The 19,905-nt window shown below is 46.5% G+C and overlaps 1 protein-coding gene across 1 annotated transcript; it reads left to right on the top strand.

The window, feature by feature from the left end:
- Positions 1–1,939: 1,939 nt before the first annotated feature.
- Positions 1,940–14,806, top strand: LOC130128571 (class I histocompatibility antigen, F10 alpha chain-like). Its single transcript, XM_056298209.1, has 8 exons — positions 1,940–2,072; positions 4,043–4,309; positions 7,743–8,021; positions 11,102–11,419; positions 12,117–12,206; positions 12,591–12,608; positions 12,845–12,905; positions 14,302–14,806. The coding sequence occupies exons 1-7, from the start codon at positions 2,024–2,026 to the stop codon at positions 12,898–12,900; spliced, it is 1,077 nt and encodes a 358-aa protein (XP_056154184.1). The 5' UTR covers positions 1,940–2,023; the 3' UTR covers positions 12,901–12,905; positions 14,302–14,806.
- Positions 14,807–19,905: the final 5,099 nt, after the last annotated feature.

The raw sequence follows: 19,905 nt of genomic DNA, 5'->3' as shown, positions 1-19,905 counted from the left end.
CGGCCCTTCCGGTAACACCGAGGGCGGTCTGGCGGCGGCCTCGCCTGGCGTTGACTGTGTTTTCGGTGTCGTCGTGTGGAGTGCGGGGAGGTGTGTCGACGGTGTCGGGCTGGGAGAGCTGGCGTTGGATCGGCTGAGGGAGCCTGGTCTGCTCTGTCCGCTGGGCCCGGAGACCACGGCCCTGCCTGGAAGTGCACACGAAGAGGAAGCACCGAGGGCGGGTGGTGCGCCCTCGACAGCGGGGCAGGCTAAGCTAACTGCTAGCCCATGCAGAGCAGCAGTTCCGACAGTCATCCTGGCTGGCGTTCGCTCTCCGAACAGTGATCTTTTGGACCGTGTTGCACTGAGTGGACTGAGTTGTTAACTGTTTGTGTGTTGTTGTTTTGTTTTGGCTTTGTTCTCTCCGTTTGTATTGTAGCGAATTCGGGGGACAACGCAACCACAGGAACTGCCGCGGCCGGGAAGCGAACCCGTATCGCCCGCACCGCAGGAGACATCGCTAACCGCTCGACTAATGGGTCAGACCCGCCAATCAGCGTGTCTACTTATCCATGCACGTCACAGTGTAGTCCTTCATGCCAAATAGAGTCGAAAGCTTTTTTTGAAGTCAATAAAACAAGCAAATGTTTTTCCATTTTTGGCTTGATTCACATTTTCATTTATGAGGGTGTGTAGGGTGTAAACATGGTCCGTAGTCCGGAGATTTGGGAGGAAGCCAGTTTGACCTTTGCTCAGGACATTGTGTTCGTTAAAGAGGGTTAGAATTCGGTCGTTCAGAACGCTATTGAACACCTTCCCCAGGCTGCTGCTCACACAGACGCCTCTGAAATTATTAGGATCCAGCTTGTCTCCACTTTTGTGAATAGAAGTTATGAGCCCTTGGCTCCGGATGTCAGAACGATGGTGAATAATTTGAGTACTGCCCTTTGCAGCTCAGCTGTGCTGTTTTTGAGCATGTCGCTTCTGATGCTGTCAAGGCCACACGCCTTATTGGGTTTTAAGGATTTGAGCTTCTGTGCCAGTTCTTCTTGTGTTATTGGTTGTCTTTTATAGTGCACTCCAGCAACTGTAATTTCTGTTTGATCAGATTGTAATTGTAATTTGAGTGTTCTTGTTGGATTTCCGAATAGATATGTTCAAAATGATCTATCTATGTATCTATGTATCTTCTATCTATCCATCTATCCATCTATCTATCTATCTATCTATCTATCTATCTATCTATCTATCTATCTATCTATCTATCTATCTATCTATCTATCTATCTATCTATTCTTCGTTTGTGACCGCCCTGTCCGTCCGTCCGTCAACAAATCTCACGCATTAGAATTCGGCAAACTTGAGAGCTTTGCTCCAACCACATGAAAATGAAACGTCACAGCAAGCTTTTTTTGAAGTCAATAAAACAAGCAAATGTTTTTCCATTTTTGGCTTGATTCACATTTTCATTTATGAGGGTGTGTAGGGTGTAAACATGGTCCGTAGTCCGGAGATTTGGGAGGAAGCCAGTTTGACCTTTGCTCAGGACATTGTGTTCGTTAAGGAGGGTTAGAATTCCATCGTTCAGAACGCTATTGAACACACACACACACGCACACACACGCGCGCGCGCGCACACACACGTGTGCTTGGCAGGGCTGAAAAGTGGTTGCGTTGTGGGCCGTTTTGTGTTCCACACCTTTCCTACCATTTCGTGTTCATTGCTGAACGATGTGTGGATGTGGAGGAAAGGTCGGTGGGGTTGTTTTGTCAGAAATGACCCAAAGATTCTGTCTGTCTGTTCAGCGTTGCAAGTCAGTTTCGCTTTCAATTCGTAACCTGGTGAACTCAACTCTGCCTAGCAACGGAAGTCTCTCAGCCTTTCCTGAATTTCTATTGGTTAAAAGTTGGTTCGTTGCGCCCTACCTGCTGAAAAGGTGCGTAGTCTTGTTGGGGCGCTTGGAGGAACAACGTCGAGGAGAGAAGCGTCCGTCGTCTCTTCTTTTATTTGGTTTTAACAAATCCACTTGGTACAAGAAACAAGATGAAAGTGGTTATTTTGCTGCTCGTCTTTTGTCCTTTAGCATCTTCAGGTGTGTATATTCTTAAATTCTGACCGTTAAACGAGTTTTCGTGTGGAGACGGAGTTAGTCATTGCGCATGCTCGGCTGCTATCACAGGCTAAAGTTGTAATATTCGCCTCGATCCTCGGAGAAGATAAATGCTGAGTCCTCCTCTAGTTTATTATGGTTTATGGTCTATTCCTTAATTTCCGATATTCACATTTGCCTTTCTTGAAGACTTCTTGAACGAATGCTCCTTTAGTCGGAGGTTGTTGATGAAGATGCTTTAGTAACGGTGTCTTTGTGATTCATGTACTGATCATACCAGTGTGGAGTAACACCAGCCACTGTTTTAACATTATCCCACCCCGTTGTGTTTCTGCCAGTTCATGACTTTCCTTTTTACCTTACCGATATCAGCCGTATGGGGGCGCTGTAGGGACGTTGTTGGCAGCTGAACCCAAACGCCCGTCTTCTCTACAGATGACGTTATATAGGCTTTTCATGAGAATGACCTTATAGGCTATAGGCTGTGAAATAAAAGGAGATTATTATAATCACAAGAAGTCGGTGATATAGTTTAACTACTACTGCTACTCTGGGCTGCACCGTTAGGGGGCGCCACAGCGAATCGTCCAGTTTCCATCTCTTCCTGTCCTCTGCATCTTCCTCTGTCACACCCGCCACCTGCATGTCCTCCCTCGCCACACCCATAAGCCTCCTCTCTGGCCTTCCTCTTGTCCTCCTCCCTGGCAGCTCCATATTCAGGTGATATGGTTTAACTGTCGTCTCAAATTCTCCAACTCCAAACTGTTCCCATGGCGACCATCGAAACACAAACAGTGACACAACACAACATGTTTAAAAAGTGTCACAACCCACAATCTGCAGGCCACACACCTTCCTCTGAATACCTTCCTCTGTGTTCAGTAAAGCCTGGAGTTTACTTCATGGGAAGGTTTTCTTTCTTTCTTTCTTTCTTTCTTGGCCTCTAGTTGAATATTTAGGGACAGGGACGCACCCATAACACTTCTTCAGACCAAGTACAAGTACTTACATTGGGGTAGTGAGTACTGATATGAGTACTTCATGATGCCCTTATACTTCTACGATGTTTTGTTTTCATCAGATGTGCGTCACTGTCTGACTGTAACACACTAAATACACAACATGGTGCTGTTGCTGACATTGTCACACTCAACCTTGTGTTTCCCTGAACCAACAACAACAACAACAACTTAGTTTTGTGTAACGCCTTTCAAGGAACCCAAGGACGCTTTCCACCAGATGAGGAACACAACCCAGCTGACTGCGTCTGTGTGGCGTGCCAGCCGTGTGTTCTGACATGTTTTGTGCGTGCATGTTGAGTTTCACCAGGTGATGGCGCTGTCGGTGGTGCAGGGTTTGGAAGCGTAGGCTATATTAACTGCTGCTGAATTAATTAACTACATGGTTTTTACTACAGGGTCATGGGTACACATTGATTTGAGGATTTATTTTGAACTGCAGTGAAAAAACCCCACAAGGTTGTGTTGTTGTGTGGCATTGCCTCTGGTACAACCAGGTATTTATTGTGATCCTTTTTAAACAGGTTGTGCTCGTCTCATTACACAGTTGTGTGTCGCTTTTAGCTGGTGAAGCAGAAGTGCAGCAGAAAACACGGCTGGCACGCAGGACTTGTCTAGTCGGCTGTCGGTGTGCTGGTATCGCAGCAGATTTACAAGTAGGATGATGAGGACATGAGGACAGTACCGGGCCCTATTTAGGGATGTTTGTTTTCTAAATATAAGCTCTCAAAAGAGAAGAAGGGCAGAGTCCTCGATAAAACACAACAACAGTGATTATATGAATTACACTGATAAATATTTCCTTCTGACTTTGACCTTAAAGTACAGACAGACACACAAACGACTAAAACCCATCACAAAAATCAGTGATGATGACAAAAAAAGATGTGATTCCAACAGTTGAAATCCTCACATGATGTGTTTTCCTGACAGTGATCCACTCCCTGAAGTACTTCCTCACTGCATCCTCCCACGTGCAAAACTTCCCAGAGTTTGTGGTTGTTGGGATGGTTGATGGTCTTCAGATGGTTCATTATGACAGCAACACTCAGAGAGCAGTACCCAAACAAGACTGGATGGACCAGGTCACAACAGGTGACCCACAGTACTGGGAGACGGAGACTGGAAATATGATGAGTCACCAGCAGGGCTTCAAAACCAACATTGAGATTGTGAAGCAGCGCTTCAATCAAACTGGAGGTACGTTTATGTTTCACTTCTCACCAATCAAATGTTTTTATTCAGAGAGACAAAGCTTCCATCTTCCTCCCCAACACACACACACACACACACACACACACACACACACACACACACACACACACACACACACACATTAAGGGTGTAGTGTTTTGGGTGGCGTTCCGGTTTCTTCCTGGGTCCAGTAACAAAAGATTTTATCTCAATATGGTTTTATCAAAGTCTTTCCTGAGAAACATTCAGCTGCCATCAGAAATGAACAGCAAAGACATGAGTGAAGAGTCGGGACTTCCCTCCATAGTCTTCATCTCAAGTCTTCATTTAAAACACTGGCATGTTGTCAGGTTGTCTCCGTCTGTCCTGTGACCATGGGCTGTGTCAGTACTGCTTATTGGCAGAATACAGGGGTTCAATGTGGCGATGCTTCAAGAGACTATTGACGTGTTGTGTTCAGTGCAGCTCCGTCAGTAAGAAAGGACACAGATAAAGCTGTGAGGACGGCGTCTTCAAAGTCTGTTGTCAACATTTACAGTCAAACCCGGACAGACGTTCAGCCCTTCACATCCACACGCAGTTCCTAGCAAACACCCTTCTTAAGGTCCCCGCGGGACCCGTGGACTTGGCAGCCTACGGGGTTTTGTTTTGAAATGAGAAAACCAGAATCCCCGTTTCCCCACTACCATTTAGAAAGAGAGAAACCAAAAACCTTTTCCCTCGGATGATAGAAAATGCCCCGTTATCTGAGTTTTGCCCCGTCCTCTTTAACATCATGAGCCAACAGGTTTTATTGACATGTGGTGACGTCACTGTGTGTTACACAGAGCGGTGCTACACACAGACCACATAGCTCCTTGTGGACGGCGGTGTGTGAATACAGACTGGGTCCTCACAGTTTAACAGGTCTTCCTGTTTCTCACACAGTCTGGAGTCAAAACTGCTCCAAACTGTGTCCCAAGATCTCACGTTCATTCACAAGGACACTTCTTCTTCTGCAACTCCGGGGTCCATTAAAGGCAAACCACACTGGTTTATAGAGCAGCCTCAGGATACGACAGAGAGAGATGGAGAGAGACAGAGAGAGAGAGGGAATTTTTTGAATTTTAAAGCAAGTCTTTATTTAACAGAAAAGTTTAACAAAAAACAGACTTGAAATCTTTCTAAACATATAAACAATACTTGTCAAAGTACAAAAACTCAATAAGCATCTTTTAACAATCCCAAAAAACAATCATTCATCAACAACTGAAAAAATAAAAAACAGGTAAGACCCCTGTTATCCTGCTCTGCAGAAAAAAGAGAGACAGATAGAGAGAGAGAGACAGAGAGAGAGAGACAGAGGGAGAGAGAGAGAGAGACAGAGGGAGAGAGAGACAGGGACAGAGGGAGAGAGAGAGAGAGAGACAGAGGGAGAGAGAGACAGGGACAGAGGGAGAGAGAGAGAGACAGAGGGGGGGAGAGAGAGAGGGTGTTAAAGATGGACGGATGACTGTCCCCCCTGTCCTGACCAGCTGTAACATTAAAGTGTGTGCTGGTCGACCTGTTCCTGCTGTTATATTTGTCCAGATGAAAACCTTCCTTCAGACGGGGCGTATAGAGCGGCCCAGTGGTGAACCGTGGCCCTGCACCCTGGGCCTTCAGTAGGACCACATGTGGTGCTGAAACAATCCAGCATAGCAATGAAACCAACGTCCAGAGCCCTGTCACATGGAAGTTCAGCATATTAAAGGGTTCTTTGCCCTAACCGGCTTCACCACACACAAAGGGGATTCTGGAAAACCTTATAATCCAGCTTCTAGTCTACCCCTCTGGTCCGTGGTTTACAAACACACTAAAACTAATGTCCACATGCCTCATTAGAACAGCAGACGTCAGCAAAAGCTGCATAATTTGGAGGTAGAATAAAAGCAGAGGAAACCAGCCCATCATTGAAAAAAGCTGCGTACTCACCCAATGAAGGTCCCCCGAACACAAAGTCCGTCCTGCCATCCTTTGTAACAAAGTGTGCAGGTGCTGGCTCACACACTTTGTCCTTTGACTTCAACTCATAAGAAGTTCTTTCTCAACTGAGGTTAAAGCCCAGGCTGACGGACGAGCCGGTCCACAGCTGCTTCTTGTGTGCCTTTTGTCCTTTTCAGTGCTGAGAATGTCTGTCCACGCAAGCTGTGGACACAGGGATGGTTAAGACCAGGCAAGTGAGGAGGGGGAGTTGGGACATACTTTCGGTCAGTCCCTTTTGCTGCAGAAGGTGGAGGAGATCAGAAGGGCTCCGTCCTTCGGAGTCACACATGGACAGGGTGTCTCCCCGCCTGCCGCCCAATGACTGCTGGGAATGACTCCAGCATTCCCGCCCCCCTGGGAGCAGGATAAGCAGTTTGGATAATGGATGGATGGATGGTGTGTGATTGTGTGTGTGTGTGTGTGTGTGCGTGTGTGTATATGTGTGTGTGCGTGTGTGTGTGCGTGTGTGTGTGTGTGTGTGTGCATGTGTGTGTGTGTGTCTGTGTGTGCGAGCGCGCTTGTGTGTGTGTGCGCGCGTGTGCGACTGCATGTGTCTGTGCGTGTGTATCTGTTTGTGTGTGTGTATGTGTGTGTGTATGTGTGTTTGTATGTGTGTGTATTTTTGTGTTTGCGTGTATATGTGTGTGCATGTGTGTGTTGGTGTGCGTGTGTGTATGTGTGCGCACGTGTGCGCATGTGAGTGTGTGTGCGCGCGTGTGTGTGCACGTGTGTGTTTGTGTGTGTGTATGTGCGTGTGCCTGTGCATGTGTGTGTGCGTGTGTGTGTGTGTGTGCCTGTGTGAATGTGTGTGTGTGTATGTGTGTGTGTGTGTATGTGTGTGTTTGTATGTGTGTGTGCATGTGTGTGCGTATGTGTGTGTGTATGTGTGCGTGTATGTGTGTGCGTGTGTGTTTGCGTGTATATGTGTGTGCATGTGTGTGCGTATGGGTTTGCGTGCGTGCGTGTGTGCATTTGTGTGTGTGTGTGCATTTGTGTGTATGTGTGAGTGTGTGTGTGAGTGTGTGTGTGCATGTGTATGTGTGTGCATGTGTATGTGTGCGCACGTGTGTGTGCATGTGTGTGTGTGTGTGTGTAAACCTTTCCTTCCTCTTTGCTGAGATGAGACTCTAGTATGAGGTGGTGTAACAGTGGACAGGTGGAGAGACTGTGTTCTGGTCCCTCTGGGTCTCTGTGGTGAACAGGGTTTGGACCTTAAAGGTTGACTGTGTCAGGATGTGTCTCTGCTTTAACACTCTCTCTGTCTCTCTGTCACTCTGTCTCTATGTCTCTATATCTCTATGTCTCTATATCTCTCTGTCTTCTGTCTCTCTGTCTCTCTGTCTCTCTGTCTTCTGTCTCTCTGTCTCTATGTCTTTATGTCTCTCTGTCCCTCTGTCCCTCTGTCTCTATGTCTCTATGTCTCTCTGTCTCTCAGGCGTCCACATGGTTCAGTTCATGAGTGGCTGTGAGTGGGACGATGAGACTGGAGACATTAATGGATATCATCAGCATGGTTATGATGGAGAAGACTTCATCGCTCTGGACCTGAAGACAGAGACATGGGTCGCTCCGACATCACAGGCTCTCATCACCAAACTGAGATGGGATCTAGACAAAGCTGACTTAGCTTACAGGAAGAACTACTACACCCATGTGTGTGTTGACTGGCTGAAGAAGTATCTGCAGTATGGGAGCAACAGTCTCCAGAGGACAGGTAGAGTCACATGACCTGATGTGTTGTCATGGACACAGCCGTGTTCATATGTCTCTACTGTTTCTAATGTGCAGCACCATTACAGTGGTCATGGACTCGTGTGTCCACACCCGCTGCACACACAACAGCATGGCTGTGTGACTCTGTTTACAATGAGCAGGTTTTATTTTTACTTCATTCCAGCTTTCTTTTTACCTGCGTGTTGGTTCTTTATTCTTTATCTCTCTCTGACTTAGTGCACCTCTCTACCCCCCTTTCTTTTACCCCCCATTCCTGGATCTCTCTCTCTCTCTCTCTCTCTCTCTCTCACTCTCTCTCTCTCTCTCTCTCTCTCTCTCTCTCTCTCTCTCTCTCTCTCTCTCTCTCTCTCTCTCTCTCTCTCTCTCTCTCTCTCTCTCTACACCTCGGTCTGTCTTGTTCCTCCTTTTTCTCTCTTTCTGCTACTGTCTTTCTTCTGTCTTGCTCTTTTTTCTCTCCCTTTCTCTTTTTTCCAGCGCCCACTCTCCTGTCTTTATCTTTCTCCAACTCTGTCTCCCTCTCTTTTGTCTCATTTTCTTCAACTCATCTCTCTCTCTCTCTCTCTCTCTCTCTCTCTCTCTCTCTCTCTCTCTCTCTCTCTCTCTCTCTGAGTGCATGCTGGGAGTTTGGGGAGTTTGGCAGAGAGTCTTGTGACGGTTTCTCGATTTGTCCTCTTTTTGGTTGCTGCTGTGTTTGTTGTGTGTTTGTTGTGTGATTGTTTTGTGGTTGTGGTTCTTATTGTGGTTTGGTGTGTGTTCGGTGGTTGTGTGTTTGGTGGACGGTGAGCCATGCTTCTTGGCGGGCACGGCGTCCTTTGAGACGCCGTCCCTGTCAGAGGCAGGGAGTGGGGGTCGTGCCGTGGCCCAGTACCAGGGTGGAGCAGGTGGTGTTGGTGGGAGGAGAACAGGTGGGGCATGGAAACATCTCATTTGCCTCACACATGAATGAAGCGCTGGTTGTGTTTATGAATGAACAGGTTTTCCCAACTAGCAGATAGAAAACGGCGTGTTTGTAGGTGATGAATTTACACTAGTTTCCCTGCTGGCGGTGCCTTCCACCCGGGTCACCGTGTCCAGACGTCCTCCTTTTATTCCCAGCGAGGTGCTGGCACAAGAACTGAAGCGCTTCAGGAGGTCTGTGAGGGGGTTCTGGACAGTGAGTCTGGGCTGTAAGGACGCCAAACTGAACCAGGTTCAGTCTCTGTGGAGACACGTGTTCATGGATTTGGACTCTCCCACTCCAACACTGGATGTCTCCTTCTGTGTTTAGCATGAGGAGGGGGTTTATATGGTGTATGCTAGCTCCGGGGGGATGAAGTGTTGTGAGTGTGGAGATGTGGGTCAGGAGGGGATTGCTTGTCCCCATAGCCAGCACACAGCGGGGTGCGCTGCAGCTGATGTGTGGGACAGCGGGGAGGGGAGCAGCGGGCCGATGTGGGTGAGGATGGGGAGGGGGGCGACGGACGCTGACCGAGGCTGCTCCTCCTGTACGGAGTGAGGCTGGTGGCTCTGTGGTCGGAGCCGCCGGGGCGTGTGGCTCTGTGTCTTCGTATAGTTTAGCAGGGGAGGTGGAGGCTGAAGCTGTGGTAAGCACGGTGCAGAGGGAGGACAACATGGGGATGTTGGAGAAAGATGCAGAGCGTTTTTCAGTGTAGGAGGCTGAGATGCTGCAGGTCATACTGGACAATGAGGCAGAGGAGCAGGTGATGAAGCCTGCTGGTTGCCATGGTAATGTGACTGACATGGAGTGTGAATCTGAAGATGAATCTGATACCAGTGGTGATTAGGGAAAACAACTCTGTTATTTTCTGAGGAGGCTAAGGAGAGCCAGCCTCCCGCAAAAACTGCTGGTCAACTTTTACAGATGCTCAGTCGAGAGCATCCTACCAAGCTGCATGACAGCCTGGTGCAGCAGCCGCAGCAAAGCTGATGAAACAGCCCTCCAGCGTGTGGTGGAAACAGCACAGGACATTGTTGGCACTGAGCTGCCTTCACTAGAAGATCTTCACAGCACTCGCTGTGTGAGGAGGGTGAAGAACGTCACAAAAGACATTACACACCCTGGACACCATCTGTCTCAGCTCCTGCCATCAGACGGCTGCTTCAGACCAATCCACACTTGCACAAAGAGACTGAAAAACTGCTTCTTTCCAAAAGCTGCAGCACTAATGAACTCAGACCTCTCCTCAGTCCCACGAGACTGATATGCTGCCCCCATTGGGCACGTGCAGTATTTGCATATATTTACTCACATGTCACTTTAAGCCACTTCACATCTGTCCACCCCACCTTTACTGCATTTTTGCTGATGGATGGATGGATGGTTTTGCACCTCATAGCTTTGTTTTATCGTTAACTGTATTATATTTTATACCTTGTACTGCTTATATTTTGCACTTATATTGTTTAGACGCTGTACTTTTTATTGCTGATATTTTATATTTATCTCTTTTATGTATGCACCATTTTGAGATTGACACACCTGCAGTTTCATCGTGCTTGGCACAATGACGATAAAGAGTTCTTCTTGATTCTTATAAACTTCATATTAGCTGCTGCCAATTTAGCCATCTGGCTGACCCGTAAGAAGCGGGCCCGGGCGGTGGACTGTGTGGACCCTGTGCATGTTCTTACAGGACTGCTGAAGGCTCCCTACTACATCCCTACCACAAAATGGTAGACAATCTGGTGGCTTTCAGCTTTAAATTGGCAGGCAGGAAGTATTGTGCTCAGTGGGAGATGATGAAGACCTGCTCTTCTCTTTCTAACTAGTGTAAAAGGGAAAGTCATGGCTGTATTGTTGGCTTGTGTTTTCACTTTCACTTATGTAGTTGATGTCCTTTTGTCTGCATACCTATTGTAGTGCTTAGTAAGGGGTTTTGTCAATCTCTCTCTCTGTCTCTCTGTCTCTCTCTCTGTCTCTCTCTGTCTCTGTGTCTCTCTCTCTCTGTCTCTCTGTCTCTCTCTCTCTCTGTGTCTCTCTCTCTCTCTGTCTTTGTGTCTCTGTGTCTCTCTCTGTCTCTGTCTGTCTCTCTCTCTGTGTCTCTGTGTGTCTCTCTCCAGTCCCTCCCTCAGTGTCTCTGCTCCAGAGGTCTCCCTCCTCTCCAGTCACCTGCCATGCTACAGGTTTCTACCCTGACAGAATCGTGATGTTCTGGAGGAGAGAGGAAGAGGAGGTCCATGAGGAGGAGAAGCATGGTGAGCTCCTCCCCAACCACGATGGAACCTTCCAGAGGAGCGTTCAACTCCTCGTTGACCTTTCATCAATGAAGTCTGAGGAGTGGCAGAAGTACCACTGTGTGGTTCAGCTTTCTGGGATGAAGGATGACATCATCATCAAACTGGACCCATCACAGATCAAGACCAACTGGAAAGATCCTGGTTAGTTTGTTTGTTTCTGTTGGAGCCACTGAACAGAGCCACAACGGCCTAAGTAGGTACTAGCCAAAGACTGACTTCTGTCACTGCCACTCATCAGCCAGTCTGGACCTCTTGATGTTCTTGCTAAGGTTGGATGTGTTTGACAGGTGTGAGCCCTCCATATAGACTCTGGTTTGCACCAAATTAATAGAAAAAAAAGATCACTAAAATTCAGGCCTCTTACAATCAAACTGTGGTATGGACTATTACTGGTGTAAGAGCAAATTCACCTTTGTCTTAATGAAGGAAATGATGAATTGATGCATTGCTCATAGGGGGGGGAAAGCTGGAATTGTTTTATTGCTTTAAGTGATTCAAAATCTCCAGCAACAAAACGATAAAGAAAAATGGAGCATGACTAACAATTTACAGCCACTTCATCCACTTGAGCCTTAGGCTGCGGTCACACCAGAACTTGGCAGAGGGAAATTCCTTCGAATTGCCTTGTGGAATAGACACAAAAACTCAAATAAATTAATGAACCCTAGTTTACACTGTCTGCTGCTGCTGTGATGAATCCATTGATATGAATCAAGTTCACCATGAAATATCACATGCACCAATGCTGCTGTGACCGCAGCCGAAGACTCACAAGGATATATATTTCTGTATACACAAACACACACATATGTAATTTTTCTATTTTTTTAATCAACAGCCGCGAACATGCCCATCATCATTGGAGTGCTTGTTGCTGTCATCATCATCATGGCAGCCATTGGCGTGGCTTGGTACATGAAGAAGAAAGGTGAGGGAATCACATGAAATGGTTCAAATCTTTGATTTGTTTTTCATCAAGCTGATATTCTAGAAGTTTAGATGGCTCTCATATCCAGCCTCTCACTGAGTCTTACATGTAGCGTCACACTGAGAGATCTAGAGAGAGAGACAGAGACAGAGAGAGAGCGAGAGAGGGAGAAAGAGAGAGATTGTTCTGAAGGTATTGTCTGATTTCCTCCAGTCAAGATCATAGTAACTTAAAATACATCAACATTATAACCAACCTAACACTTGGGTTAAGGGTCATCTGGAGATGTGGTTCAGTGGGGGGAGGGAGAACAGGGATAATGTATAATATATGGTGTCTTCCTGTGTGACACCCTTAATCATTTGTTTTATGTCTTCATTTCAGCCAAGCGCCCTCCACCTTGTAAGTAGATGTTGTTTTTTACTTCATGACCAGGTCGTGAAACTTTCACACCACCTTACTGAAGCAGAAATGTCATTAATACACTTTCAGCTTTTTACAGCTGAGGAGAAAATAGGCAATCCAAAAACTAGGGCAAATTCTGCAGTTGTTGTCAAATCGTGGCTTTTCCTCACATGTTGTGGTCCAGTAGCTCGCTTCAGGAGAAGTTTGTTAACGGACTGTTTCTGACCTCACAGCTCCTGACAGCAGCTCTGATCTCTCTCAGCAGCTGAACCCCGATGCTTCACACTGAACTAAGTAAGTCTGGTGTACATGGATCTACCACATGTGACCTGCTGTGCTGTGTTGTGTTATAGCGCCATCACCTGGCTGTGTGTAAAATGGTTGGTTGGTAAGGGCGGTCCTTAAAGTTAACAGCTTGTTGACCACCACGTCCTCAACTGACTTTGAACGTCCTGAATCTCTTCGGAGCTGCAGAGCTGACCTTTGACCCGAGCTGGTTTTCCCAGAACATGGAAGGCTTTAAAGTGTGTCTGTCCAGGAAATATGAACATTTGTATTATAAACTGACACCTGCCCTCATCCAATGAATGAAGACACAATTAAAACAGATGATGGTATTTTATCAATAATAATGTCCTTGTTGGACACAGTTATCCTGTGTTTACTGGAAAAGTCATCGATATGTTTGAATATTTAAATGATGAATTTATAATAATGACTTTCTACATTTTGTTTGTTGGTCTTCAAAGAATGAACATGTAGTGTTTTGGGACTGAGCCCCTTAAAGTTACAGTCCTGAAGTGTTAAATGCAAATGGTCTTTTTTGATATTTTCTGTGGCTGGTGTATTGAAGACAACAGCTAATTCACAAATATCTGGCATCCGGGTAGCGTAGCGGTCTATTCCACTGCCTACCAACACAGGGATCGCCGGTTCAAATCCCCGTGTTACCTCTGCTTGGTTGGGCATCCCTACAGACACAATCGTCCGTGTCTGCGGGTGGGGAGCTGGATGTGGTTATGTGTCCTGGTCGCTGCACTAGCGCCTCCTCTTGTCGGTCGGGGTGCCTGTTCGGGGAGGAGGGGGAACTGGGGGGTAATAGTGTGATCCTCCCACGTGCTACGTCCCCCTGGTGAAACTCCTCACTGTCGGGTGAAAAGAAGCGGCTGGCGACTCCACATGTATGGGAGGAGGCATGTGGTAGTCTGCAGCCCTCCCCGGATCAGCGGAGGGGGTGGAGCAGAGACCAGGACAGCTCAGACGAGTGGGGTAATTGGCCGGATACAGTTGTGGAGAAAAAAGGGATGGGGTGGGGGAGTGGGAATTTCTTTGGGTGCATAGTGTTTTCCATCTTCATCATAGCAGCCAAATGAGGAAGAAGAGGGCAGGTGGTGTTGAGTGTGAAGAGGAGGTGAAGTGGTTGTGTGTGACCAGCAGATGTGACAGAACAAGCTGGTAGAAGAGCTTTACCAACAGCCAGAACAACATGGATGAGGAGGACTCAGGCTCAGCCAGGTGTTCTGCTGGGTTTCTGCTGACTCTCGTTCATTTTGAATGGAGCTCTGACATGTGGTGTGGTCACATACCACCACGCTTCTTACTCACTCAGATAAAAACAGCATCAGCACCGTAACTCAGACTGACACGTGGACATATTTCCTGTCTTAATTGTGGTTCTGTCTTTTTGCAGGTCTGTGGACACGTTGGGGAATCAAGCAGACTTCAGTGCATAACTCGGGAACGTGTCAGTTAAAAATCATTCATTAATCATAACGGGTTTAAGCGGTGTGGGGAGTTACACATGACATGTTGAAGGACAAAAGTCAACAATCCATCACAGTTGAAAACCAATCACCTGCAGTAAATTCTGTGTACAGACTACTTTTCCTAATCCCCTCCACAGATCAGCTGATTCCATTGCAAACGACAGATTAAAATAGAACACGAGTAGAGAACTGATGGAGTATGAATACTCTCTACTTAGAGGAGGGGCGCACTGTTTGTTTCCAAACGAGTTCATAAAAGCTTTGTCAACACAACGAAACCCTCCGACACCACAAGCAACATACAGAACTGTCCTCTTCACAGTGAGATATTCCCCCTTTCATTTCATTCTTCATGCCACCTCTCTGATGGCTTGTTTGCAGACGACGGTTCAGAAACATTACATCCCATCTTTTTTTCTACATTTTCTTTTTAAAGCTCTGCAGAAGGTTTTAGTTTTAATTTAAAGCTCTGCATTTTTAAAAATTTTCATGATTTAAAAAAAACAAATTTTTTTAGATTTTTAATTTTTTCAAAATTCTTTTTGAATTTTTTAATTTTATGATTGTTTAAAGCTCTGCAGAATGGAGACTTCTCCCTGGTGGTAAAATCCGTCTTTGGAAAATGAACGCTGAGTTAAAAGGGAGGGAATTTCATTTATTTGGCCTTGTTTAAAGAGAGGGATCTGAAAATCACACACACACACACACACTGCGCTCCTTTGGAGAATAGAGTTGTGAGCGTTTGCTGTTGTACATGTGTTGGGTTTTCTCTGTGAAACAAGTTGTGTGGTTGAAGGTTCCAGATTGTTTTAGGTCGTACTAGTTCTTCTGACCCACTCATAGTGTGCAGCATGTGTGTTCAGGGGCTGCTGCTGAATTGGTGTAGAATCAGGTTTAATGTGCTGAATAGTCTTCATGCCCTGTAAGACGTCATCTTGATTTGTCATAACGTGGTTGAAGGCTTCTGTTCTTTTTCTCTCTATGTGACCATATTTACACAAGTTATGCTCAAGAAATGTTGACATGATTTGCTGGGAAATGGTTTTAATCTGTGGCAGATTGATTTAAACTGCTGTTTTTCTATTAAATAAAGTCCTCAAAATGTCAGAGTGTCTTTCTGTTAGTAAATCCCCACACGTGTTCATCAGCGTGTCTGACTTCATAGTTTAAAGTAACACTGCCCGGGTTCAAACTACCGACACACACAACCCGCCTCTCAACTTGGACTGTAAGGCCTATGGATCAGAAGTCATATTAACATGTAGGCATGTGTAATGGATGATGCTTTATTTAGTTATACCCCCCCTCCCTTTAGCTTACAGACACTTACACACATTAGCGCGGGAAGGGGGGCTGCAGCTCCCCCTAGTGGTGGTGGTCGGAGTTGCAGCCCTGACAATGCTTGGCTAGTCAGCTACGTTACATCAATATATTAAACATATTTATCAAAACAACTACTTGTCCTGTCTCAATATATTAATGTAGTCCTGTCACCACCACAGATATACTGAAAACATACATTTATTATTTTCATAGGCGTGATAATGTAGACCAGACTAGTGCTGGTTAGCAAGACGCTGCATCAGCTTCAGTAGCGTTATGAGTTCTGGAGGGAGGGAGCGGAAGTAGCAGCATGTTGAGGATCTGACCCTTAAGGGGGTTCAACCTACAATAATTGTGAAATATGTGTAACACAAACATTATAATACGTTCCCTTACAAAAAGTGCCTTCTGGCAAACACTTGTGGCAGACCTCTAGCAAAGCTGCTGCAAGTTTATAAGAAATAAATATACCAACACGTAATTTAAGTAATTAATATTTATTTAATCAGGGGGAACCTGTGTGTGTGTGTGTTTGTGTTATTTTTGCTGTTTTTTTAATGACAATATTTACATTAACTGTCAACTCAAGTTTTCAGAACTGGTATATAAAGTAAAAAAAAAGTATAATCTGTGATTTGTTTGTGGTTTAAATCAGAATACTTAGGCCTACATAGACATGCTGTTGTTTTATTAATACCATACAGTTTATTTGCTGCTATGTTTGCCACCCAGAGACACACTATGGGTCACACACTGAGAAAGTGAGTGTGGTGCCGACCTTTTGGGCAGTGCACTGCTCCCCTCTTTAACTCTGCCATAGTTATGATCTCTCCGGGCTCTTTTAGGAGGTCGTCCAGTGATCGATGCCCGTCTGCCTCCAAGTGGTACCTTCCGTCGAGCCACAGCTGTAGGTTGCACACCAGTTGCTGTGCTCATTTGCAGGCATTTCCTTGCTCACATTTCTAGTAGTTTGGCTGCACTACTTGGTTTTCCAAACGTGTACAACGCTGAAATCAGCGCACTGCCGGTCGTAACCTTCTCATAAGAGGAGACAAGAGATTTTATGGGTGCCTGGAATGTTTCATCCTGTCTCAGTTTCTCCAACAGCCCCTCAAACATACTTTTGAGTCGATCCTCAAGAGGCTCTCTTTGACTGGCTGATCCTTCTCCAGGTGGTGATCCTTCTCCAGGTGGTGATCCTTCTCCGGGTGGTGATCCTTCTCCAGGTGGTGATCCTTCTCCAGGTGGTGATCCTTCTCCAGGTGGAGATCCTTCTCCAGGTGGTGAGCCTTCTCCAGGTGGTGAGTCTTCTCCAGGTGATGATCCTTCTCCAGGTGGTGAGCCTTCTCCAGGTGGTGATCCTTCTCCAGGTGATGATCCTTCTCCAGGTGGTGAGCCTTCTCCAGGTGGTGATCCTTCTCCAGGTGGTGATCCTTCTCCAGGTGGTGATCCTTCTCCAGGTGGTGAGTCTTCTCCAGGTGATGATCCTTCTCCAGGTGGTGAGCCTTCTCCAGGTGGTGATCCTTCTCCAGGTGGTGAGCCTTCTCCAGGTGGTGAGTCTTCTCCAGGTGATGATCCTTCTCCAGGTGGTGATCCTTCTCCAGGTGGTGATCCTTCTCCAGGTGATGATCCTTCTCCAGGTGGAGATCCTTCTCCAGGTGGTGATCCTTCTCCAGGTGGTGAGTCTTCTCCAGGTGGTGAGCCTTCTCCAGGTGGTGAGCCTTCTCCAGGTGGTGATCCTTCTCCAGGTGGTGAGCCTTCTCCAGGTGGTGATCCTTCTCCAGGTGGTGATCCTTCTCCAGGTGGTGAGCCACTTTGTTCCTGGGTGCCTATTTGGCAAGGGCACAGAGTCTTAATCTCAGATGGTATTTGTGTGTGTTACATGAAACACTGCATATTACTCATAAACACTGCACAGGTCTTGACATTAAAGCAAATTTGTCTCTGGCAATGTGTGTCTTTTACTGGTTTGGATTGGTGTATTCCTTGCCTGCCTACTGGCCCTGCGGGCCACTGAACAGTTTAATTAGCTGGCCCGAGGTGGCCCAGAATGTTGAAAATGGTAATGTCAAGCCCTGCTGCACAATACTCACTTGCAATGGATGGAGTTTCCTCAAAGATTTCCTCCCTCTCAAACCCATAAACCAGTTGTCTGGTATGCTGAGCTTTGCTTTTTGGACAGACAAGGTGAGAGCAGAGGGGGAAAACCCGGCTTCAGAAAGTAGAAGCACTAACCTGTATTTGCTCCACCCATGGACTAAACCAGCTGATTTCACTAATTAGTTCTCCTATTTTTTCAAAGGAACACTGTTGTGTCCATGACAGCGCATCAGGTCATGTGACTCTACCTGTTCTCTGGAGACTGTTGCTCCCATACTGCACATACTTCTTCAGCCAAACACACTCATGGGTGTAGTAGCTGTTCAAGTAAGCTAACAGAGCTTTGTCTTGGTCCCATTTCAGTTTGGTGATGACAGCCTGTGGTGTCGGAGCGACCCATGACTCTGTCTTCAGGTCCAGTATGATGAAGTCTTCTCCATCATAACCAAACTGTAGATATCCATGAATGTCTCCAGTCTCATCGTCCCACTCACAGCCACTCATCCTCTGAACAATGTGGACGCCTCAGAGAAGAGAGACAGAGAGTGTATTAAAGCAGAGAGACATCCTGACACAGTCAACCTTGACAGTTGGACCGAAGCACCTATGAGAGTACAGAAGGCTTTCTAAAAACGAGAGGTGAATTGAGGTCCCCTGTCAGAGACCACAGAGGTAGGCAGGCCATGTATCCTAAAAACATGTTGCACAAGGAGTTGAGCAGTTTCTTTAGCCGTGGGTATTTTAGGCAGTGGAATGTAATGCACAGACTTTGGAAAAGGATCAAGCACAGTAAGGACCACTGTGTTACCTTCAGAGTCCAGGACACCAGTGATGAAGTCCAGGGCTGTGTGTGACCAGGGTCGCTCACGGAATGGGCAGCGGGTTTAGTATTCCTGCTGGAGGACGATTGGAGGGCTTCCCCTAGGCACATTTGGGATAGGCAGCTACATACTCTAACACGATCTTCTGCATGTGGGGCCACCAAAACCTATGGCGGAGACTAGCCAAAAATGCACGTGACCCCTGGGTGGCAGGCAAGCCTGGACGCCTGAGCCCACTGGAGAACCTGGGAGCAGACAGACTCAGGAACAAACAGCCTCCCTCTAGGTTCATTACCTGGGGACGGATGTTGACCTGGCTGCAGAGCCAGCAGCCTCGACATGGACAGAACACTCAGCTCGGAGATTACGGTCAAGGTCAACAACAAGGACCCTTGTTTTAAATTCGAGAACTTCTAAAGAAGGCTAAGAAGGAGACTCGGGAATGTAATAACGCAGTAAGCTCGACCACAGAGACCGCATCACTGCAGCGTCCACGCAGCCCTCCTTATTATAGACCATGTGAGTAACTCAGCTTTATTACGCCGCTGCTGTAGCTTATGGACTCGGCCACTGTACGTTGTGCAGGTCCTTTGGAGGTTTACCGGGCACGGCCTGTAATGTTCTGTGCCCTCTGGCTATGTTAACTTATAACATTAATAAAGCAAGGACGACTTCTCTCGTGCTGGGTGTTTATTCACCGACCGGATTCCGACTGACGTTGTTACGTACATCACGTGACTTTGTTGTGGCGCTACGGAAAGCCGTAAGGGACATTAGCAAATCAAATATTACTAGCAAATATTACATCTCCCTTTTTCTGAAAAGTGCTGCTTTCTCTGCAGAGATACAGACCACGTTGAGCACGTTTATAAGCGAATACAATCTTAATAAGAAAGAATATGAAAGTGGAACTCTTATATAACTGGACTGCAACAAAGTAGTGTAAAACATTTCCTTCACTGTCTAAATGTGACACCGTAATAACATTTCATCTTTTTTTTTTCATTTCATTACTGGTAACTGCAAACAGCAGGTAGGTACACAAGGTAAGTGAACGCTGTAAATATTTCTTTTCAAAACATAGCAGGTATAGTACAGGTTGGTGTAAAATTCTCTTTTTTTAACATTCATAAGTCAAGGATTTGTCTTGGTTTGATCGTGCGACCTGACCTCGTGGCGTAACCAGGCTGTGTGTCTGGTTGTCGCTGATTGTTCGTGTCTGGAGGTTCAGCATGCTCTTGCTGATGGGCTTGTGTGTTGTTGTTAGCGCTGGTAACAGTCTGC

Source organism: Lampris incognitus, chromosome 18 (genome assembly GCF_029633865.1).
Source record: "Lampris incognitus isolate fLamInc1 chromosome 18, fLamInc1.hap2, whole genome shotgun sequence".
Taxonomy (NCBI): Eukaryota; Metazoa; Chordata; class Actinopteri; order Lampriformes; family Lampridae; genus Lampris; species Lampris incognitus.
Note: the sequence above shows the minus strand (reverse complement) of the source record. Positions and strands in the feature narration are given on the sequence as shown.

Coding starts and splice junctions, on each gene's coding strand:
- LOC130128571 (XM_056298209.1), top strand. CDS start 2,024: ATGAAAGTGGTTATTTTGCTGCTCGTCTTTTGTCCTTTAGCATCTTCA. Junction 2,073..4,042: donor TTGTCCTTTAGCATCTTCAG/GTGTGTATATTC, acceptor TTTTCCTGACAG/TGATCCACTCCCTGAAGTAC. Junction 4,310..7,742: donor GCGCTTCAATCAAACTGGAG/GTACGTTTATGT, acceptor TCTGTCTCTCAG/GCGTCCACATGGTTCAGTTC.